At 49.1% G+C, this 24,263-nt stretch overlaps 1 protein-coding gene across 1 annotated transcript in view; it reads left to right on the top strand.

Moving 5' to 3' along the window:
• Positions 1 to 24,263, top strand: part of LRIG1 (leucine rich repeats and immunoglobulin like domains 1) — a 129,765-nt gene that overhangs the window by 60,815 nt on the left and 44,687 nt on the right. Inside the window, exons 4-7 of the mRNA XM_019652055.1 lie at positions 16,425 to 16,562; positions 18,565 to 18,708; positions 20,886 to 21,029; positions 23,618 to 23,761. Of these exons, the coding sequence (XP_019507600.1) occupies positions 16,425 to 16,562; positions 18,565 to 18,708; positions 20,886 to 21,029; positions 23,618 to 23,761 (570 nt within the window). The remainder of the gene's footprint in view (positions 1 to 16,424; positions 16,563 to 18,564; positions 18,709 to 20,885; positions 21,030 to 23,617; positions 23,762 to 24,263) is intronic.

Here is a 24,263-nt window from a genome sequence, read left to right as displayed (position 1 = left end):
TTGCCTTTTTCTAGCAGCTGCACGTAACAGGCATCCCATACGTGTTGGAATGAATAAATAAATTCACTAACTGAAAGTGTCAATCCAAGAATAAGCAATGGTACAGCGTAGGGCAGACATTGGCTAGTTTCAGACATTATCGGCGAGGTGAAGGGACAGCCTTGGGACTAGTAATAGCAGGCATGGCTTGTGGGGGCTTCCTAGAGGGCATGGCTCTTTTCAGCCGAGAGGTGGGTCTTGCTTTCCTTGATTCATTGAAAAGCTGGGCAGAATGTTATAGGAGAAGAAGCCATAGAAACTGCCCCGCGGCAGGCAGCGTGGCTTCGAGGAGGGAGTGTGGGAGCCAGGGCCCTGTCCTCCAGGTTTGAACCCTTAGTCTGCTGCCTTCTCAGAGCAGCTTTCCAAGCGTTGGTTTGCCCAGGTCTGATATTGCCCTCCCCCGGGCACGGGTGTCAGGAGAAGGGCGCTCCTGGTTTCCGCTTGCCTGTGAGGAGCCAGCAGGTGGTTTGGGGAAAGGTTTTCTCCGAAGTGAAGATGGATAATCACTGCAGGTCCCTCCGTGTGTGCAGCCCATCCCAGAGGTAAAGGTTTGCAGCCCTCTGTGCTACAGAACATGTCAGAGCCTGTAATGACGAGGGGGCGAAATGTGTTTCCCACATGAAATCAGCCATCTGGAGCTCTTGCTTTATGGAAAGAGGGTCCTGTGTTTCTGTAAGTGTAGCAAATAGAGAATCGAGCAGATTGAAAGGTATCTTCATTAGAGCCCTCATCGACACCTTCCTCCAGCTGACCTGCTTTGGGACGCTGCACGGGCCCACAAGGGAGGACATATGCCCCTGTTCCAGAACCTTCTCATGGAACTCTGCCCAAGGCTAGTGTCCCAGGCACGGCACTCTGGGAATCTCACGTCTGGCAGTGCAAGCCTGCCCTGAGTGCCACCGTCTTGGTGTGGCTGCCCAGTGAGCTCTCCTGCTTGGCCAGGTACTGCTGGGCTCAGCTGAGTTACAGGGCACAGAACCGAATGGGAACCCCTGCCATACTAGGCAGGGGCCACACCGGCCTTCTAAATAAGCTGTATCAGCAACACCTTTCTCGCTAGGAGTCCAGCCCCACCCACAGTCTTTTCCCAAATGGTGGAGATAATTAAACGGGGCATGATATCCCTAGATGTCAGGAATCCTGCAGAGCCCAGCAGTATTTAGTGCTTGGCCCTGAGAACTGAGTCATACTGGGTAGGTTTCTGCGGGCTTGAAGGAAATGCTGGAAACCAAATGAGGTGGCAGGCTGGCTGTCCACTTCCACCTCCAGGTCCCCTGTCTGATTCCACTGTGAATGTTATGACACACTTTTTTTGTTTTAATTTAAACTTTTTGTTCTGAGATAATCATAGATTCCCATGTGATTGTAAAAATTAATGCAGAGTGACCCCTCACATGCCCTGAGCCCAGTTTCCCCAGTGGCAGCATCAGGCAGAAGTTCTCAGAACCCGGGCATTGACATTGATACAGTCAAGATACAGACTGTTTCCATCCCACAAGGATCCCTCCTGCTGCCTTTTTATAGCCACACCCATTTCCTTCCTGCCCCCACACCCTTGGCAATCTCTAATACGTTCTCCATATTTGTAATTTTTCATTTAGAGAATGTTAAAATAAATGGAGTCATACAGCATGTAACCTTTTGGGATTGGCTTTTAGGGTTTGCTTTTGGGATTGTGGTATGTATATACCACACTTTATTTAATCACTCGCCTGTTGAAGGACATCTGGGGTGTTTCCAGATTTCGGCTATTGCGAATAAAGCTGCTGTGAGCATTCATGTATGGGTTTTTGTGTGAACATACATTTTCAGTTCTCTAGGATAAATGCCCTAGAGTATAATTGCTGCATTGTGTGGTAGCTGTGTGTTTAGTTTTTAAGAAACGGCCAGACTTTTCCAAGTGGCTGTACTGTCCTACATTCCCACCAGTGATGTACGAGCGGTCTGGTATCTGCGTCCTGCCCAGCATTTGGTGGTGTCAGTTTTTTGTTTCGTTTTTTAATCTTAGCCTTTCTGGTAGGTGTGTATTGATATCTCATTGTGGTTTTAATTTGTATTTTCTTAATGGCTGATGATGTTGAACAGCTCTTTTCATGTGCTTATTTGCCCTCTGCATATTCCTTTTGTTGAAATGTTTGTTCATGTCTCTTGCCCACTTTCTGATTGGATTGTTCACTTCCAGGTACGTTTTGAGAGTTCTTTATGTATTTTAGATACTAGTTCCTTGATGGACATGTAATCTGAAAATATTTTCTCCCAGTCTGTAGCTTGCCTTTTCATCTTAACAGAGTCTTTCACAGAGGAAATGCTTTTAATTTTCATGAAGTCCAGTGTGTTAATTTTTCTTTTTGTGGATTGTGCTTTTAGTGCCAAGTCTAAGAACTTTGCCTAGCCAAAGGTTTTCTCCTGTATTTTTTTCTAAAAGTCTGTAGTTTACGTTTTGCATTTAGGTCCATGATGATATGTTTTCTAAAACCCAAAGCCAAGAAGAAAATTGAGGCTTGTGATTTCAAGGAAGAGACAGAGCAAGTGTTGGCTCCTGTAGGAACCCTGAATGGTGGGCAAGCAAGACTAGCGAGCAGTGGTAGGGTTCTGGGTGGAGAGCTGGGGTGCTGGAGCCAGGGCCACTTTGATGTTGAGGCGAAGTCTTATCTTCCGGTGGATAAGAAGAACTGCATTAAAGGGCCGACTCCTTAATCCCAACCATACACATCCTTAACCCCCACCCCCACCCCTGCAAAGTGCAGTCAGATCATATGCTGAAGGCTTGGGAAATTGCGTGATGAGAGATCCCCTAAATCATATGATCAGGAGATCAAAAGTCTTCCAGATGGGCTGGGAAGAGGCCTGGTTTTCTTTTTAAAGGCACATCAGTGGTATCGCTCCCCAGAAGGGGAGGGCTCTTTCCTTGCAGCCAAGTGCTGAAGCAGCTCCCTCCTGTGCTGGAGCAGCAGAGCTGCTGAGAAGCTGGCATGGGAAGTGCAGGAAATGTGTCGGGGGCCCGCAGAGGCAGGGAATGTCAGGGGCACCCTGGCACCCACTCTCCCATCTCTGTCATCATAGCCACAGGCCATCGGATATAAATTCTTAGGCCTCTGTCCCTCCAGAGAGTGCACAGCCTGGAGTCAGGATACCTGGGCTCGTGTGCTGGGGAGCTAGCTGGGTGACCTCAGACTGGGGCCCTCGCCTCTGATGCCGGGTTGGCAGGTGCCTTCTCTTGGCATGGTAGAGAGTGATGGTTGAAGAGGGTTCTTCCGCTCCCTGGAGAAAGCCCACTTCTGTCACACTTAACTGCCTGAGGGAAGAAGACCACTGCCACTCACCTCCTTAGAGACCACAGCAGTACCCTACATAGAAACAGAGGTGGTCTGCCTCTGTGTGCGACAAGCGGGGGGCATGTGAGGCGCACACGTGCACGAGTGTAAGTAGGGGGAGGGGCAGGGGCTGTGAACAGCGGCCCGAGGTAGGACGTGCGCCCTCCGCCTCTGCAGAATTGGGTCTTGCCTTTGTTAGATCATAGATTCATGGGGGTGGCCCCAGTGGGTGCCGAGAAAAGGTGGGAGGGACTGGGAAGCCCTCTTCCCTGGGGTTCTTCCGCCCACTTCTGTGATGAGGCAGTTCCACGGACCAAGTAGGAGTGTTGGGTAAGGATTCGTGTCTGGGCCCCAGTCCCAGCTGTGCTGCATTAACTGCCCTGTGCCTCAGTACCCCCATCTGTGAAATGGGGATGGTCATGATGTCCTCCGGCCAGGTTGTCACGAAGAGTAAATGAGCAAAGCGAGAGCCTGGCTCCTGGTGGGAACTAACAACTCGTTAGATTTGAGACCACTGTTCCTGCTGTTACGGTCACTGCCACTCAGCTACTGTTTCTGCGGAGAAGGCAGCGTGGTATGCCTCCTTGGTGCTGAGTGGCAAGGGGGAGCTTCTTGGGAGGTTCCACTGCCCAGCGCAGCCTACTGTAGCATTGGAACCATTTCTGGACTGCTGCCAAGGCCCCAGGCCTCCATTCCAGGCTCCAGCTGAAAGGCCCTTTGCCGTTTTTTACCACATGGAGCAGGGTGTGTGCGTGAGAAGGCTAGGATGTGGGGGAGCGGGGGGCTCAGGAGGAGCCTCTGGAACCCAGCATGGCCCTGCCTGGTGATTGAGTGCAGGAGCTCTGTGGTGGCCCCGGTACCCCACCTGCTGGCACCCTTTGAAGCAAGGCCCCTGGGCTGGCTCACCTGGAAGGCCCTCTGCCTCGCGACTGTCACACAAGCCTTAAGTTTCTAAACTTAAGGATCAAATCCCAAAGTTCAGTGTCCAAAGTCACGTTACGTTAACTGCTTCATAAAATATCGACTTCTTTACTTATAAACACATTAAAATAATATGCAAAAGAGGAGGGGGGAAATTCTGTCATCATAATATGTCTGAGCAATGTGTATATTATAGTGGTGCCGGCCTTTTTCTGCCAGCGTCTTTGAGAGGGTGGCAAGCACGTGACTTGATCAGCTCTGCATCCTTGTGGTGTGGACAGTCTCCTGAGTGTGTGAGTGCTGCAGGCACTTGATGCCTGAGGCTGACACGGGAGGGTGGCCATGAGGAGAAGGACGTTACGTTTCATTTGGAAATTTTGAGTAAGGTCACCATGTTGCTTCGCATTGGTGATTCCATTTATTCAGTTCCTGGTTGGTGAGGCCTACAAGGAGCAGAAACCACTGTAGATGATGACAAAGCCTGCTGGTCTTAGATTCCTGGGTGACCTCTGTGCCACCCCACTCTTCCCCTAGCTGCTGATAGCATTTATGGAACTGGGGGAGAGGTGTTTGCTGACATCACACGGCAGGCTATGAGGGACTCTCCCACCTGACCTTCATTTGTGCAGAACACCATGGTGGTTTCTTCACACTCTCCAACAGGGGCTGTGTGGCTACTCCTTGGGGAGAATCTCTGCAGTTTGAGCCTGGTCTTACAAGGCACTTTTACCACCATTTTCCTGATTGCTGCCTTCTCTCCACTTTGCCCACCTTCCTTTTCCAGGACCAGTAGCGCAGCCCATTGAGTCTGGGAGAATCTGTGCACTAGAGTGGGGTTAGGCATGCTGGCTTTCCTCCCGGCTTTCCTTCAGGGGCAGAGCCCACTGGGCACAGACACACGTAATTGTAACTGAGGAGGAAGCGGGTGAGTTCCTTTCAGCCATGGAGGACCCTGACGCTGGGGTTGTGATTCCACATGACAGCCTGGCTCCCTGACTGTCAGGCCCTGCGGGCCCCAGCGGGCGCAGAGGACCCCCATCTGTGTGCTGGGTGTTCAGGCAAGCAGGTGCCGGGAAAGGAGAGAAGGGGCGCCACTGACTCATTTGCGAGAAGACAAAGCCAACAGAAAGACTAGAGTGGCCATGTTGGCCTTGACCAGAAGAGAGAAACACTTGGCTTTTCTGACCCAGGGATGCCTGTATGTGGATGGAAATCCAGGTGAAAGTGGTTCATTGATCCTGGCTTTCCATCTCTTGGCACGCCTGGTGCTACTCTGTTCTGCCCAGATGCCAGGACAGGTTACCTCCCCACAGTCACAGAACTGACGCCCCCCGCAGCATGGGCCAGGCTTTAGAAGTCCCTGTCAGTGTTACCACAGCACAGCGCTTCTCCCTGGGGGCTGCAGTCCACATGAGGCTCAGAGGGCTTCCTCGGGTCAGCAGTGGATGATCAGAGCTCTTCTGGTTAAATTCCTCATTGTCCTTGTCTGCTGGGGCCAAGGCAGGAGTCAGGGACGGGTGTGTGCAGGTGGAAACTTAGGGCCGAGCTGCCCTTCACTGCAGAGGAGTAGTTGGCGGGAGAAGGATCTGTTGGCCCCTGCACAATAAGCAGAGCTGCCACACCTTGACCAACCCTGGGAATCAGTGAACGTCTGTGTTTGGGGTTTAGCTGAACTTGGGAAATGCAGTTAACCAGAAAATCTGTTTTATTTGACATTTTCTTTCAACTATGTGTGCCAGCTTCTCTACCTAAAAAAGTTAATTCTATATTACACCTTTAAAAAAAAATTAATAGGATGGTTGTTCTTGCCTCAGACTGTTTTTTTCTGAATAACATTCCTTTGTTTTGGTTTGCAGTGGTGAATGTAGGAAACTGCGCTAAAGTTGTAATTCATTTGTTTATTTAGCAAATATTTACTGAGCGCCTTTTATGTTCTAAGCATCGTCCTCAGTGCTAAGAATATAACAGTGAAGACGAGGGGCTAAAAATCCCAGCCCTCGGACAGCTCACATTCTAATGATGTAATGGCCTCAGGACTGCTTAGTACCTTAGGAGGGTTTGTTTTGTTCTGTTGATAATTAATAGACTTTCAGAGCAGTTTGGGGTTTATAAGAAAATTGAGCAGAAGGCACAGAGCCTTCCCATATATACTCCACTCCTCCGGTTTGCACTGCCATTAACGTTTTGCATCAGTGTGGTGCATGTGTTACAGTGGATGGGCCAGTATCACATTATTATTAACTAAGCCCACAGTTTACATTAGGGTTCACTGTTGTACATTCTATGCACTTCCGCAAATGTTTAATGACATGTCCGCCGTTGGAAGTGTCATACAGAATAGTTTCACTGCCCTAAGAGTCCCGTGCGCCTCCTACTCATCCTTCTCCCCCGGCCCCCGCAAACCCCAGATAGCCACTGATCTTTTTACTGTCTCCGTAGTTTTGCCTCTTCCAGAATATCACATATTTTGAATCATACAGTAGGTAGCTTTTTCTGATTATCTATTTTCACTCAACGGTGTGCATTTCCTTAGGAGGTTTTGTTTCTGTTTTTTTATTTGTGCATCTTAAAATGGAATGCAGAACCTTGTAGTTTGGATTGGATCCTGGTGATTTGTAGTCATTCCTGGGTCGGGTCACTGTATATCTCACAGGACCGTGATGGCGGACTCCTCACCATGCCTGGGTTTCTTTATTCGAATCTTGGGCTTCCAACCCGATGTGGTTAAGCCGATGGGTGGGAGAACCCAGTGGGATCTGCTGTGACACACTGCCTGGGTCCCTGCACTCCCATGAGGGGGTGATATCAGGTTCCCTTTGCAAGGAGTTATCGGAACAGTTTATTGAAGACTCCAAGAGGGGAGAGTGAGGCTAAAGGAAGTGACTGGGCTGGGAGGTTGGTTGACACAGCCCAGTCCTGCCTTCAGAGGGGTTGACCCTGCCTGGCGGAGGCTGTTTATCCCGCCACTGGCCCGCTCTTGTTTTTTATATGATCTCCACCTGAATAAACAGATCCGGAACGTCATCTGCAGCCAGGCTGAGAATCTGCCAAAGTTCCCCAGGGAGCTAGTGATTCACTAGCAGTGGGGGGGAAAGGCAGAGAGAGTGAGTGAGAGAGAAAGAGACCTGCTTATTCTGATTATTCTCATTTCCTGTCCAGCAAATAATCCAGGCGGGGCCGCTCCTATGAGGCACCGGTTTCTTGGAGCAAATTATCGATTTATGCAATAGAACAGATGGTTTTGGTTTTAATTTTTTTTTAAGACGATGAATGTAAAGCAAGCTAGTGAGAGGGTGATGCTTTCGTCTGTTGTTATGAGAAGAGAAACTTTTCTTCAAGTTGGCCTAGGAAAGCTCTTCGAGACTTTTTAAAACCTGCTTACCTTCATTTCCAACTTGCGTATGGGCATTGACACTGGATACAGTCACGTTATTTCTTGCCAATTTGGGACTTAGAGTTATTCTAATTTTTTTCCATTTTTGGTGCTCATTAGGCCCCCGATTGTAATAAAATAATTGTTTGACACCTGAACAAGATTAGATTGAGCTTGGCCATGCCCTGTTGCCCCAGGCTGTATTCCTAATGCTTTTTGTGGGGGAGGGGTGACACCTGAGGGCAGTGACATCTGAGAATGTGGTTGAATGAAGTAGCATGAAACATGGCACTTGGTTCAAATGGCCTTTCGGATTTACTTCAACTCTGGGGAATTTGGTTTAAAAGAAAACGACCAGTGCTAAGGCTGGACATGCGTGCTGTGTGACTGCAGCAGTGCCGCACCTGCCAGATGCTGACACCTGCCAGAAACACATGGAAATATGCACCACAGGTATGTGCAAAGGACGTGTCTGTGTTGATAGCTGTGATTTTTGCAATAACCCAGAATGGAAATAACTCTGTGACCATCAAGAGTAAAATGAAAACCAAATGGTTGTATGTTCCCTCAGTAGAAATATTATAGAACAATGAAAAAGAACTAACTACTGCAAATGCTACAACCTGGATGGATCTCATAAACATATGTTGAATGAAAGTAGCTAGGTACAGAGGAGTATATATACAGAACGATTCTTTGTGTATAAAGCACAAATGAATCATTGGTGATAGAAATTGCAGGTTCCCTTTAAGAGTAACAACTAGGAGAAAGGCAGGAGGAAGGCTGCTGGGATGCGGGAAAATGCTCTGTATCTTGATCTGTGTGGTGGCTGCACGGGTGCGTGCATTTTGTAAAAATGCATTGAGCTCTATCTACACTTCCAGTTTATGCACTTCTCAGTGCACCTGTGCTATTGCATTAAAAACATTTACAAACGGAGTAGCTGCCACCACTGGACCATGTGACCTGTTTTGTAGTACTGTATTTTTCAACAAAGGAGAAATCATTGTCTTCATGTGTGCTCTTGAAATGATTAACATCTTTTGGTACCTGCAATAATACAGAAACCCCTTAGGTAGGCTTCAGGGCCTCTGCCCTGCACTATGTTTCACCCTGAAGCAGTAATACCAGGGTCACAGATTGTCTCACATTGTGTGGATTCCACACATGGGATGCCGAATTACCGTGTAGCCCTAAGTGGCACTTCAGGATGCGTGCATACCCCCATCCTTTTTGATCATTCCTTGGTGTGCCTGCTGTGGGGAATGGTGGGCTAGGTGCTGTGGTGCACAGCCAGAGTCAGGATTCCAGGGCCGATTCCAGGGCCGCTCTGTGATGGGCAGCGGCAGAGTGCTGCTGGTGCGTGGAGGCTGCCCGGCCTGGAGTTTGATTACCTGTGCCTGACAGGGTCACTGTGGGGAATGGGAGGGCTGGGGGTGGGGGGTGGCAGGTGTATAACGGTTTTTCCCCGTTTTGGAGCTCGATTGTGTGAGACTGTTTCTTAGCTGAGGTTCAAGCAAGGAAAGAGCTGCAATTTGAATTTTGTTGATTTGTTGAGTCAGACATTTTAAAAGTTTGATGTTGAGGTAACATGCGGAAGATTTGTTGTTTCTATTATAGTAAGAGTCAACACTCCAGGAGCCGACAGTGTGACCTCTGAGTCATTGCATGGTCTGGAAGAGCTGGAGCCTGCTTTCATGTGAGGACGGGCGCACGGGCCACTGTGGTGTGTTTCTGCCTCATTGGAAGAGCGAAAAGGAGGGTGTATAGTGTGAATATCTGTTCTTGGGAAGACCATCCTGTGTTCCCACCTGCCCCACTGGCTCCAGTGAGGAACCGGGGCCATCTTTGGAGGAGCGTAATAATGATGTAGACTTCTGTTTTATTTTACTTCCTGAAGCGGGAGGAAAAGATGTCAGTGGGGAAGCTTGCAATTAGTGATGTCTGACACAGGCACTGGAGGGAGGATGGGAAGGTTCTTTCTCTGTTATAGAGAGGCCTTTAGCTCCATTTTGCAGATGCTTAAACAGAAAGAGTGATTCGTACGCAGTTCCAAAGCTGCATCAGAGCTAGAATTAGAATCTGGGTTCCTGCCCTCCAGAAACCCAAATGATTCCTACAGTAAACTACAGGCAGTGGGCTGAATCTGGCCCACAGCTTGTGTTTATCAATAAAGTTTTATTGGAACACAGCCACACTAATTCATTTACATATTGTCGGTGGCACTTTTATACTCCAACATCAGAGTTGAGTAATCGTGAAAGATACCATAAAGACCCACAAAGCCTAAAAAATTACTGTCTAGCCCATTATAGAGTACTTTTGCTGATCCCTGGTGTAGACAATCGGTGCATAATTGCAGGAACCAGCTCTAATCCATTTGACCCGCCTTGACCCTGCTCCCTTTGATCCCCTCACCCTTTCTTCCTGGCTGTTATCTGTGACATGAGATCTTTTCCACCACCAAGGGAATACCTTGTAAACCAGGCTTTCACAGAACTGTAGTGGAACAATCACTTATGATAAAAAGTTTTAAATGCCTCTGTCTGTTTTACTGTCTAATTTAACATCAGCTCAGAAAACGTAACCAAGTGGCAAGAGCTTATCTTGCCTGCTGTCCGCCTTTGAAGACTGATTTTATTTTTGAGGCTTTTAACAGGTGTTGGTTTAATAGACTCTTGCTGTATTAAGTTCTCCTCTCCCCAGAGGGCAGCCTGAGGGGTAAACTGACACTGGTGGAGGCGAGTGCCGTGTGACCACACGTTTCCCCCATCCCGTGGCTAAGAATCATTCTAATTTTGTTTGGTGGCAGAGAAAGGCTGGAGTGCTCTTTTGATGAGGCCAGCTGGAAGTAAGTCTGTAGTGCTGACCTCCCCCCTTCCCTGTTCTCACTTTCTTTTTGTAAACTTAAGGGCATCCCTTTGTGGCTTTCTGACTACCTAAGAATAAAGGGAGTCTTTCCTCCTTCCAGCCTAGGTCTGCAAAGACACGATCTGAAAGGAACCGTTCTCTTCTATCCATCCAGAGTCTCCGCGAGGAAGAACTTTAGTTTCATCTGCCTTCTTTGCTGAGATTAGCCACCAAAAGCCCTCCACAAATGTGCCACTCGTGCGAGACTCTGGGAAGCTGCTACAAAAGCTAGGCCTGGCTGAGGCCAAGTACGCAGACCAGCCTGAGCTGAGCAGGACATAGTCAGCTAGCGTTCAGGTCTAGGCAAGCTCGCTGAAGGTTTACGAGTTGAATCTAAGGAACTGCTTTTAAAATTCTGCCTCGAGAGCCTCTTGGATGGACTAGTGAAGAGCCCTGTTCCCTGGGGGTTGCATGCTGACTCCTTTCCTTCCCAGCTGTGTGATCTCGGGAGAATCCCAGCAGATCCCCGAGCCTCAACTTCGCCAACTGTAAAGTTAGGGTTAAGTATAGTGCCTATCTCACTGTGATTTCACTGAGCCCTCACCCAGGGCTGCTCCATAGAGATGTTCAGTAGTTGGTCAGCTATTGTTAAAAGGAACTTGGACAAGGAGTCAGAGGTCATAAAGATGAGTTGTGGACTACCTTCTGAACTGAGCAGTTAGTTACGTTAAAGGAGTGACATCATGACCAACCTTGTTGCACATGACGATTAAAAAAAGGACAGCAGTTTCAATCAGGGCAGCAACACTTTTTCACAGCCATCTGTCCTCAGGGAGGACGTGGGAGGGCTTCTCCTAGCACTGGCTATGTGCTCTACCCTGGTGGATGGCTGTCTGGAGGGGATGCCTTGGGCAGGCCTGCTATCCATGATGGGGTTGGGTTTAGTAGGCCAGGGCCAGGAGCGTGGGCCTGAGTCCCACTTGCTGCAGGAGTGAGAAGGGGGGAACATCCAGCTGGTTGGGGACCCATCAGAGAGCCACCCTGAGTCCTACAGAAGCTTGGGTTGGATTTGCTTTGAAGCCCAGCTCCCCGTGGCTGGGTTTGATACTCTCCAGCTGGAGCAGACTTGTTTCATGCATGAAGCTAAGAGCGAGAGCTCTGAGTCCGTCCTTTGTTCCTGAGAGAGGAGTTAGGCCTGCCTGTTTGCATTGAAATGTGGCAAAGGAATAGGCAGGGACCAGTTATTCACGAATTGTCTTCGTTCTTTTTCCAGAGCACCTCTTACACACAAGATCCTGAGCCTGGCTCTGAGGATATAATTACGACTAATCAAAACAAGGACTCATTTTATTGAGCAACTGCCACATGTCAGGTCACATCAGCCCATAGGGTATAGGAACTTCTCACCCCACTTTACAGACATGGCTCCCCTGAGGTTCACACTGTAAGTGGCGTAACCGGGATTTGGACTTAGGCAGGGTATTGCTCCTGGCATGTTTTTCGGGGCTATGCCATATTCCAGGAAGAACTCCTGACCTTGGGTGGAGTTGCCGGGGCCTACAGAGACACCTATCACAGAGTAATGCTTGCTGTGTGAGAGAGCGGTGGCACAATGCTACAGGAGCCCAGAGCCCTGTGGTCAGCTTTCCCGAGCCCAAGGAGTTCAGGAAGCATTTGATCAGGGTTATAGGCTAGAGTCTGGAGCAGAGAGACGAGCTGCAGGGAGGAGATCGGTATGCACACCCTCAGCAGCTGGGAACAGCTGTGTTTCAGCCTCAAGGACCTCTGAAGCCACGGTGGGCCAGGTTGTTTGCATCTGGGCAGTGCCCCCACAAGGCAGTTGGCAGACTCTCCCCTTCATGTTTCCTGATTGGATTCATCTGCTTGCATGATTTTCTTCTGCTTAAATGCTGGTGAGTCCCAAAGCCTCGCTGAGTTCACCCCTATTTGTTCTTTGTGATTCATTCAACAAATATTTATTGAGTACCTATTTTGTGCCTCCTGCTGTTTTGGAGACACAGTACTGGACAAAATAGACAGATATCTCTGCCTTCATGGGGCCACATCCTGGTGGGAGAGAAGATATAAAACTAGAAATAAGCAAAATCTTGGATATCTTAGATGATATTGAGGAAAATAAAGCAGACAAAGGAGTGGAAAGTGTGTGTGTGTGTGTGTGTGTGTGTGTGTGTGTGTGTGTGTGTGTGAGTGAGTGAGTGAGAGAGAGAGAGAGAGAGAGAGAGAGAGAGAGAGAGACTTGTGGTTTTAGAGAGTTTGGCCAGGGAAGCCTCAGTGAGAAAGTGACATTTGAATNAGAGAGAGAGAGAGAGAGAGAGAGAGAGAGAGAGAGAGAGAGAGAGACTTGTGGTTTTAGAGAGTTTGGCCAGGGAAGCCTCAGTGAGAAAGTGACATTTGAATAAAGATGTGAAGGAAGTAAGGGTGTGAGACCTGTGGATCTCTGGGGGAAGAGCGTTCCAAGCTGTGGCGAAGGCAGGTGCAAAGGTCCTGAAGCAGGAGTCTGCCTGCCATGCCTGAGGCCCGGTGTGGGCAGAGCGCGCCAGGTGGAGGAGTGAGGTGGGCGTCAGGCAGATCGTGGGGCCTTGGAGAACACTGTAAGGACTGCGTCCTGAGTGAGACACCAGAGCCATCGTTTGAGTTGTAGGCAAAGCAGTCCTGTCAACTGACATATTATTTTGCTTTGTTTTGTTTTTAAATGGTGGTAAAATACACATAATGTAAACTTTACCACCTGAGTTATTTTTTATGTATGTAGTTCAGTAATGTTAGGTATACTTGTGTTGTGCAGTCCCCAGGGCCCTTTCCAGTTTGCAGAACTAAAACTCCACGCCTGTTAAACAGCTCCCCAGTCCTGCCTCCCGGCAGCCCCGCCAGCCACTGCTCTACTTTCTGTTTCAATTAATTCGACTATTCTGTAGGTTCCTCATAGAAGTGGAACCACACAGTATTTGTCTTTTTGTGACTGGCTTTATTTCACTTAGCATAAATGTCCACAAGATTCATCCATATTGTAGCATGGGTCAGAATTTCCTTTTTATGGCTGAATGATAGTCTGTCCTATGTGTTGTACCACATGTGTCCGTCCGTCCATCCATCCACCCATTCATCCATCTAACCTTCGATGCACACTTGGGTTGTTTCACCTTTTGGCTATTGTCCGTAATGCTGTTATGAACATGAGTGTACAAATACCTCTTTCAGATCTGCTTGCAGTTTTTTTGGCTATATACCCAGAAGTAGAATTGCTGGATCTTGGTAATTCTGTTTGAATGTTTGAGGGCCCACCATTTTCTTCAGCAGCTGCACCAGGGTTTTAATTTCTCTTCATCCTCGTCCACACCTGTTACTTCTCCTTTTTTGGTAGTAGCTGTCCTGTGGGGTTAGGGTGGGGGGGTAGGTATCTCATTGCATTTCTGTAGTGATCAGTGATGTTGAGCATATTTTCATGTGTTTTTTGGCCTTTCATGTGTCTTCTTTGGAGAAACGTGTATTCAAATCCTTTGCTCATTTTTTAATCGGGTTGTTTTTGTTGTTGTTGAGTTGCAGGGGTTCTTTATATAGTCTAGATGTGAACCCTTTAAGAGATACATGATTTGCTCAGGTTTTCTCCCACTTATCAGGACCACTCCGGCTGCTGGGCTGGGGATTGACTATAAGTGGACAAGGACGGATGGTGTAGCCTTCTAGCCTGCTAACCTGGTCACCTTAATATGTCTGATCTAGAATATACAGGGTCACCATTCTATGCATCTCGAGCTGTTGCCTCAGATCCTGTGGGTCCCTCTTCTTTCTCGTGTCCGTCTCTGTGTGCCGACGCCTCTCCCCTGGGCCGTGGCTCCATGATTCCCTACCTCTCAGTCTGGCCTGGGAGGCATTGCCTGACGGGGCCCTGCCTGCCCTCCCAGCCCCATGATGAGATCCCACCTCTGCCCTGCCTGTCGCCCCCTCGCGTCACCATCCTGCCCTCTGGAGCTCATCTGGCAGAATTCAACACTGCTCCCCTCTCGCTCCCAGCACACTCATCCATCCTGCTCCTCTCTACCTTCGCTGCCACGCTCCCTTGTTTCTCGTCTCCATGGCTGCCTCTTGTGAAGTGGGGAATTCTCTCCAGCGTGTGGAAGAGACCCGTCTTGGTCACAGCGCCCTTCCTCCAGCGTGGGCCTGGCCCAGAGCAGGGGCCCAGAAGTGCTGGATTCAGCGAGTAGTGGACTGACGAGAAAGAAGAAAGAGTGGGAGGTGGAAGACGGAGGGAAGTGACGAGGGGCGGAGGGAGAAGTGTGGGGGGCTTACCGCAGCTGACCTGTGGCCCCCTCTGTGTGCGAGGTCTCTGTGCGACGTCGTCCCTTCCCTTGTTTCAGAACTTCTCTCCTGGCTCCCGGTACTACATTCAGCCTTGCCGGATAGGCTCAGCCCTGCTGCCTTTATTTCTTGTTCTTTTTTTCCCATACTTTACATAATAAAGATTTTCTTTTATTTTCTTTTTTCCTTTTTTTTTCTTTTGGAGTCAGAAAACCGAAGAGACTATCTTTATAAAGAACTTAATAAAGAAATCAAAGGAAATAGCTTTGGGAGGGGCACGAGGGGACATGAAGGGAAAAAGTGGTCTTTCATTCTGGGGTGATTTCACTATGTGTTGAGTTGTGCCCTTGTAAATGGAGTTTTGGGTTCAGAGCCTGGGAGAGTTGTGAAAAAAACAAAGGAGTCGACGAGAATCCCCAGAGCTTCTGGGAAAGAGGGCCTTGTTTATGCCTGTTGGAACTGATTTGGTCAAGCGTTTGTTTAAAAGAGATGCCACTTGGTAAGCGTTGCCTGGCTTACTAGTGTTGTGTTCAGGAATGCTTTGATTGGCCGGAGACCCTGCCACTGTTTACTCAGAAACTGGCCGAGTGAGTGCCTGGAACCCGGAGGCCCAGCGCTACCCCCCAACAGACACTTATGTGTCGGAACATTGGCAGTCGGGCTGCGGTGGTTCCAATCTGCCAGGGAGAGCCAAACCCACGAGGGGCTCTTCCTAGGTTAGCATTTGTTGTCTTTCTCCTGATTAATAAATACTGGTTAGTTGGTTAGAGTGGATTTGTCAGAAGGAGGATGAAGGTACAAGTAAATTGTGGTGGTAAAATGCCTTTCTTGGAGAGAGGTAAACACTGAACATGTATGCTAACATCTGCCACGCGCTTTAGTGTGGCTTCAGGGTGCATTTCCTGTATCCCTAAAATAAAGGGTTGTGACCCCATCTTCCAGATGTGGAAACTGAGGAACAGAGTTACCAAGGGCTACCGTCAGGAGCTTCAAGGGATTCGACTCCCGTCAGAGCCAGCACTGGATTCCTGGTTTCCCTGTTGTCAGGATTTTGTCTTGTTCTTTTTTCCCCCCTTGTGCCTGTCTCCACACCTGGTACATGGTAGATGTCGGTACAATGTGAGGAGCGTAATGACGTGTGTGGATGGATTAAACTGAGCCCCATTGCCCACAGTCTTGTAAATGATGGGACTGCACGAGGTCCTGGATGTGGAGCAGGCGCTGTGCTCAGAGCTGGCTGGTTGTACCGGTGCACTCGCGGTGAGAAGAGCTCAGTGAGTCCTGAGTTCTGGTCCTGCCATGCTCCTCTCCACACGGCCTGAAATATCACCTGTGTTCTTGCCCCTGAGGAGAGCAGCCTAGGCTTGAAACTTGGACAAACTTGTCACAGACAGAGAATTCGGTATTCCATCTAGCACCCACCCATCCATCGGGTGACAACTTGATGGAAAGAAGAATGGGAAATCTCATTTAAAGAGTGTCACTGCATTTGTAATTTTCTGCAAGAGCAAAACAGCTAGGAAAAAAATGTGTCTAAAAGAAGTGGCGAGGAAAATAATAGTTTCTTTGCAAAAAGACATGCTCATGTCTCCTCCGTTTGTGTGTTTTAGGCAACACAATAAGATTCGCAGTGTGGAAGGGAGTCAGCTGAAGGCTTACCTGTCCTTAGAAGTGCTCGATCTCAGTTGGAACAACGTCACGGAGATCCGGAGTGCCTGCTTTCCGCACGGACTGCCCATAAAGGAGCTGTAAGTGCCTCAGCTCTGACCTTAGCACCCAGGTCTGGACGCAGGTGGACACTGCCGTCTCCTCTCGGCCTTGGCCTGGCTGAAGCTGCGGGGATGGCCTCAGCAGGGCTGATGGCAGGGGACCCAGGGCCATGTCCTCTCTTTGCCCGTTTATAGAGCATTCCCAAATCCTGCAGCATTATTCTGCCCCATCTGACAGATGGGATGCTGAGACAGGGAGAGATTAAGGATTAGCTTAACAGACTCGCCACTTAACAGGAGATTCTAGCCTTCAAATAAGTTCTATCCCGGCTACAAAGCCTGCTTTCTTTCCCATTTACTGGGCTGCCTCCCTGGAAAGCAAAGAGGAAAGAATCGGGGTAGGTAGAGGAATGGCAGTGGGGGAGACCTCTTTGCAGAGGCCTTAACCTGTCAGTGCTCATCGTTCTAGCATCATGCACTATTGAAATACGTCATTTGGTTTATTTGAGGGGCAGTTACTCCATTCTGTCGGTTCTCAGAACCTTCTAAATTTCCTTGTTTGTCGGTTTTGCTTTTTACCCATCTTAATGCCCCGTCGTATACCCAACAGATGGTAGACAGGAGGGGAAAAGTGAATCCTGTTTAACCCCACTGCCTATTGGTAGGAACATGTCGCTTAGGGGAAGAAACTAGAAACCCAGGCTAGAGAGAGATGTTCGAATGACACGGGAGTTTTCATTCCTTCGTTATTACTGTTCCTGACTAATTTTGGAGATTATTTGCAAGGCTAGGTTAGGGGTCATTGTGACCCATTTGTTCAGGGAAACCAAGCCGTGGCCCGTGGATTTTCCACGACCCCCAAGGAGGGGAGTGACTTCCTTCTTCGGCTGCATCAGGGCACCAGGATTGGGCAGGGGAGGCCGGGCCTTCGGGAAGCAGTGCGGCCGAAGATGGCCAGCCTGCCACCTGGCGCTTCTCGCTTGGAACAGAGAAACCACCAACTGCTAAACTGAGTTGCGGTGACCTCGCTCTTCACGAGGGCAGGAGGGACTTTCTCTTTTGGCAGATCCTGGCCGGTATATCTTCATCACACAGGCTGTTCTTTAATCTGGAGTGTTAAGAACAAACAGTCCAGCTCCATTTGGGAAGAATCTTCATGTGCCCTGCCTGGGCTACTGCCTGATGCCTTATTCCCTTTCTTACTTACACTTCAAAACACAGCATTTATTTGAGGAAGATAGGAGAGGTGTTGAAGGTAACTTCTCATTGCAAAACCATAGTGTTCCTCTCTTTTCTACCTTTTCTTCCCTTTTTTATAATTTGATGTCATTTACGCACAACAGACTGCACAGATCTGAGCTGTGGGCTGCAGTACATTTTGAGGGGCGGTCCCCTTATGTGCATAATCCTGTACATTGAGGTCCCAGTGAAGGACTGCTTGTTTTCTAAAGGGACTCTGTGTAAGTCTCTTTCACTAGAGTGTTTCTCTGAGACATTTAAAATTACTGCAGTGAATTGGTTTGTACACATTTACGTCATAAGTAGCACAATGAGACCCATTTCAAAACTAAAGGCTGTTTCCCTAAATTTATGAAATCCACCCTTCCTAGGGCTTTCTGACCAACCCTGAACCCTAATCCTTGGGTAGTGGGGTGTCGTGGGAGGAACCCTGCAGGTGGTTTGGAGGTGGCCCCCGCCCGGCAGGGCAGGTGTGTGGGAATGGCTGACGGTGGAGGTAACTGACTTTCACTCCCACCCTCCCGGGGTCGCCCACCGCCACAAGCACTGTGCGCTCCAAGCTGAAACAAGGCTTCCGTCCAGATGTGAAGTGGACGGTCCCGATCTGGTCTTGCCTTTCCCTGGCTCCCCCACTGGGGAGTGAAGCTGGGCTTCGCAGCCTCTGGATGACAGAGGGCTCCTTGGAAGCCCGTCTCTGGGTGTGCTGAAGCTCATTTCCCCAGCTCGGCGGGGTCTGGTGTCCGTAACAGGATGAGGAAGGCCTCCTCCTGACCACTACATTTTCTCTCCCAAATCCTTCCAGCAACCTGGCAGGCAACCGGATCGGCACCCTGGAGTCGGGAGCATTTGATGGTCTGTCACGGTCACTGCTAATGCTCCGCCTGAGCAAAAACAGGATCACCCAGCTTCCTGTGAAAGCATTCAAGTTACCTAGGTTGACACAACTGTGAGTATAGAAACCTGCACTTTAATTAAGGTTAGCCAAACTTTATGGAATCCAAATTTCCCCAGGGACCCCGTGCCAAATGCAGCTCCTTCCTCACTCCCCCTGGGTCCAGCTCTGCATAAACTATCATTAATGACTGTATGGCAACACCTAATAAAAGCAAATTAGAACCTGGGTCTGGTGCCTGCGGGCTGCCTCAGGTTGCTGAGGAAAGGATGCACTGCAGGTATACATGCTTGTCCTTGTTGGCACTTTCCAGAATGAAATGAGGAATCCTGCTGGTCCTGGCTAAGTCTTAGGCTGTGTGGGTTGGGTTCCTTATTGATCTTCGAAGTTGCAGTGGGTTTTTTTTTTAAGGAGTCCATAAAATCTGAGCCATGGGCATTATGGTGTCCAGTGCTCCTTGAGCAGTTTGAGAGGAAGTTAGGTGTAGCCAGAGGTGGTCGTGAGCAAGAGACGGGCCATCGTCTCCATCTCCTGAGTCATAAGGTAGTTGATTTCTTTATTTCTTGTTTAAAGAAAGGATTTATTTGTTTAGTTTTTTTTTTTTTATTAACTAAACTTCAGGCTTTATTCTTATTTCACCAGTTTTTCCATAAGGTCCTCTTACTATTGCAGGATTCAATCCAGGACACCACATTGTGGTTTGTGTGGCATCACTTTTTTTTTTAAATTTAATTTAATTTAATTTTTAAATTAGTTTCAGCCGTACAACACAGTGCAATAGTTATACTTTTTACCCCTCAAAGTGACAACCTCCCTCCCCCAATCCGCCGCCTCACTTCCCCCCAATATCATACATATCTGTTACAATTCCCTTGACTCTTCTCCCACACTATACTCCACCTCCAAGTGAATATATATATTCACTTATAGTTGACATACAATATTATACAATCAGCTTCAGGTGTACAATGCAGTGATCAAGCCTCTACCCCATCCATGATGCGGTCTCCCTAGCAAGACGTGACCATCTGACACCCTAGAAAATATTTACACCATTATTAATTATATTCCCAAACTGTCATTCATATCCCTGTGGCAATATTGTAGTTACCTATTTATGCTGTCTAATCCCTTCCCCTTCTCCCTCATCCCCACCCCCTCCCAACTAGCAATCATCAGTTTTTCCTCTGTATCTCTGAGTGTTTAGTTTTTTGATGAACAAGAATGAGTGCCCTCCAAGAATGGCACAGAGTTTAGATTCAAGAAAATTTTCATTTACCAGAACCTGATAGACTCTTTGTCCTGGTTTTTTTTCTGTATCATCTTTGTACCAAAGAGTGTATCTCAGGAGAATAAGCCGATACTGGAGATTTGGTTTAAACAGAACAAAAATTGTTTGTGGCCAGTGTGGCAGCAAGAGGTGTTGTGCCCCGCACTCTCTCTGCCATGCTCCTGGCCATCTGCCCCAGCCAAGACGGATCCTGGGTTCTGCTCTCTTCCTGCTGGTTTCCTGATGCTCAGGAGGGTTTGTGCAGGGCAGGGTCATGAGACACTGCAGAAATATTTGGGGAAAACCAAGGACTTTCTGGTTAGCCCTGTGTTCCCGCCCCTTTCCCCAGTGTTATGATGGATCTAGCCCACCCAGATTCCTGAAATCTCTTGGTTAGCTGAGGTTTTCCCACACTGGGACTAGAAGCCAAATGTGTATGCTTCATGGTGTGTGTACATCCCTCCTCCCCGCCACAGGCAGCAGTAACTTCTCTTTGAAAGTAGAGATCCTATTAATGCCCCAAGTGAAAGTGTCACTGCCACTTGATACCCAACGGTTAGCTTTTTCCTAGGTTGAGGTATCTCGTGTGGGTTTCTGTTGCTGAGCTAAGAGACAGCTCACCTACGGTCCGCATCCTGAGTCATACATACCCACCTCCTCTCTGCAGAGTCATGGATGTGCTAGGAGGAAATGGGAACGCTCGCTCACTCAGGAGCATAGGGGAAGCAGCTTCTGGGGAGCCCTGCGCCTCATCTTTCGTGCATTAGCAGGGTCAGAGCCTGTGCAGTGGGCAGGAGCTTCCATGAGATGCCCAGTGGGCTCCCACTGCACGGCAGGCCCCACTGGGACCTCCTCCGGGATTTTCCTTGCTGCCTGGGAAATCCAGCAGGAGTGCGTGGAAATGGTTGTAGATGTGTGTGTGGTGGGGGACGCTCTGAACCCACCCGTTTCATCTCTTTAGGGACCTGAATCGGAACCGGATTCGGCTGATCGAGGGCCTGACGTTCCAGGGGCTCGACAGTTTGGAGGTGCTGAAGCTTCAGCGAAACAACATCAGCAAGCTGACAGACGGGGCCTTCTGGGGGCTGTCCAGGATGCACGTACTGTACGTGTGGGCAGGGTTCGGGTGGGGCCTGGCTTTGCTCGGGCTCCCGGGACTCACGTGTGGCCTGTTTGCATCGTTCGTCCGTTTGTTCATTCAGGCCCCTGCTCCCAAGGATCACCTGGACTCCGCCGGAGCCAGCCCCCTGCCCTTTGGGACTTCAGCTGGGCCTAACTCACTGTCTTTGGGGACTTTGCCAAATCTAAGGGTGTTTTCCCTCGCAGGTTCGGAAAATCTCCTGGGACTGGGGGTGCTTAGTGGATTTGGTCAAGTAAGTTAGTTGGTTAGTGAAGATGCAAGAGGGAGCCATTTTGTCGGGGCTGCTCTCCCCTCCCCGTTTCTGTTCCCCCACACCCGCCCCCTCTGTGGACTGGTGAGCCGGCTGCTTTCCCACATCCTCTCCCCTCTCCCACACGCTACAGGAAGTTCCTTCTCTCCCGCTTTGGGTTTGACAGTCTTCCTTGATGTGCAGGTGGGCCAAAAATGTATAGTTCTTCCTGGACATTTATTTATGTTTAGTGAGCTAATCAAGCCACTCGGTACAGATGTTCTGCTTTTATCAAGGGAGCATGCTTCCCGCCAGATGTGTACAATCGCAGACCTTGCTTGCCTGCCAGAGGAACGTGAAACAACAGAAAAGCATACAGAGAAGGGCAGAAAAGGCAGTTACTCATCTTTTACTTTTAAACATGTAAAGTTGTTTACTCTTAATCAAAAGTAACGTACACTCATAGTTGAATATAATCAGATTGTAAAGAAAAGCAGCCGTTGCCCACCCGCCCATCCACCATTGCCTCTTTCCCCCAGTTCTGCTCCCAAGAGCCGGTCACTTCTCATTTCTCTTTTTGTCCTTCTCTGTTTGTAGTTTAGCTGGTGGTTACTTCCAAGTTAATACACTTACACCACTCTTGTGATTTGTCAGCTTGAGATTTCTTGCTTTATAGTCAGTGATTTAACTTGTACAAACCATCTTTCCCACTCCCTTCCAGTCTCTGCAAATCATGTCAGTACGTTTGTGTCTTTTATTAGTTATCTTTGCAACTGAAAAACCAAAAACTCTATGTCCAGTTCCATCAACTGTTTTGTGTTTTACCAACCACGCCTACACACACACACACACACACACACACACACACACACGTGCGTGCACGCCTATATACACAAACACACCCATGCGCGCACATGCGGACACCTACACACATGCACGCGCACACATGCATGCACGCACACACACGCACTTTGTGCAGAGTGGGCACTAGCTCTCCGGTTTTGCTTTATCCTCTCTTCCTTGCCCACCTTTGATTGACCGTGCCTGTGGTTTTACATATTCAATAACACTTTTACTTGACAGCCTAAAAACTGTCATTTTGGACTTTGAAATCTAGGGGATTGTGTGCTGGGTAGACTGAGATTAAAAGAAAATTCTCAGAAAAAAAAATGGAGTTAGCACATACCATATGGTTTTTATGTTGAACAAACGCATACAAATTGGGGGTGATGGGTTGCCTTCGAGGTTATTTATAAATTTAGTGCTTGCTTTCTGAGCAGAGGCAGAAAGTGAGGTGGATAACAGGAAGAAACACATGGTTGCCCAAAGCCCTTGTAATGCTGAACACGGGGAAACGTTTGTATGAGTAACTTGTATTGCAGGGTTCAGTCGTGTGGGGCGGGGCCGTCCTTGGGCAGGATGTGCAGTGTCCAGAAGGGGGTTGACAATGCCCTTCCTTAATAAACGTGGTGGGAGCTAAGGTTCTCAGTACGGTGCTATAATTTGACATGTATTGGGTTGTCGGAAAAGCCATGACGCATTTTTGCAATGAAAACCATAGAAAAAATACATCATGACTTTTCTGACAACCCAATATTTTCTTATTTCCTTCTCATAATAGCCCTATGAAGAAGATACTCTGCGATATCTCCATTTTCTAGATGTTCAGGCTCATTCAACCCACAAAATAGCAAAATCGGGATTTGAATCCAAGTACTCTGACCCCAGAGCCAAAGCCGCGTCTCTTGGCGCAGTGGTCCCCCCAGAGTCCATACTTGGTTAGCCAAACCAGGATTTGGATCCTGGCCCCTCATTACCCGACAATCTGTGGAATCTTAGACAAGTTACCTGGCTTCTCCCAGCCTCAGTCTCCTTATCTATAAAGTGGGGATGATAATGAGAGCTCCCTTCTATTCTCTCTTCTTGCTCTTCCTTTCATGGACTCTGCCCTCTGCTCGGAACTCCTCTTCCCATCTGAGTGCCTGGTGTAGCCGTGCTCAGCTACGAAGGTCACTTCTGGGAAGCTTCTTCCTGCCCTCGGAACTTGGTCCATCTGTTCGGTTTGCCTGTCTCTCTCTCTGCGCCCACCCCCCACCCCCCCGCCCCCCACACACACACACACACACACACACACACACACACACACACACACACACACACACACACACACACACACATCGCGGTTCTGTCATGCGATGTTGTCACACCCTCGGTGCTGACCAGTGTCTGGTCCCCAGTGGCTGCTCACTTGCTATCTGTGCAGCGGATGGAGGCGTGGCTCAGGGACGCCCCGTCGTCATCCTGCGTGTGACTGTCATTGCAGGCATCTGGAGTACAACAGCCTGGTGGAGGTGAACAGTGGCTCGCTCTATGGCCTCACGGCCCTGCACCAGCTCCACCTCAGCAACAACTCCATCTCCCGTATCAACCGTGATGGCTGGAGCTTCTGCCAGAAGCTGCACGAGTTGTGAGTACCCCCTGGTTGTGCTGGGTGCCATTTAGAGACACCGCCTGTAGGTGACACTCCAGAGCCCAGGAAGCTGTAGTCCTGGCACATCTCAGAGTGGACATTGAGCAGCTCAGGTGGGGAGGGGCTCAGAGCCCCACAGTGGCTTGTTCGAGGGAAGACGGAGCCCAGCCTCCAGGCCCAGGGCAGGACTCCGAGGCCCAGCAACTCAGTGATTTCACCTTGACTCCTTCCTGACCCCCTCTGCATCCCCTGATTCGAGATCAGTGAGGGCTCCAGGGGCAGCCCCAGAACCCTATGGGAGCCTTTGCCCCCAAGGCCTCCCCGGGCGTGGGGAGAGGCCCCGCTGTAGGTAGAGTGCCCTGCCTGAGAAGGGCAGCTACACAAGTGTTCTTTTTGCAGCTGTGAGAGCTGTTGTACATTAATGGCTACAGCAAGCAACATGGATTTCTTTAGGGAAGGCTCATTTGGGCTCCAGCACAGACAGGACAGTGAACCTGAG

The sequence above is a fragment of the Hipposideros armiger genome, unplaced genomic scaffold (assembly GCF_001890085.2).
Source record: "Hipposideros armiger isolate ML-2016 unplaced genomic scaffold, ASM189008v1 scaffold_172, whole genome shotgun sequence".
NCBI classification, from domain to species: Eukaryota; Metazoa; Chordata; class Mammalia; order Chiroptera; family Hipposideridae; genus Hipposideros; species Hipposideros armiger.
Note: the sequence above shows the minus strand (reverse complement) of the source record. Positions and strands in the feature narration are given on the sequence as shown.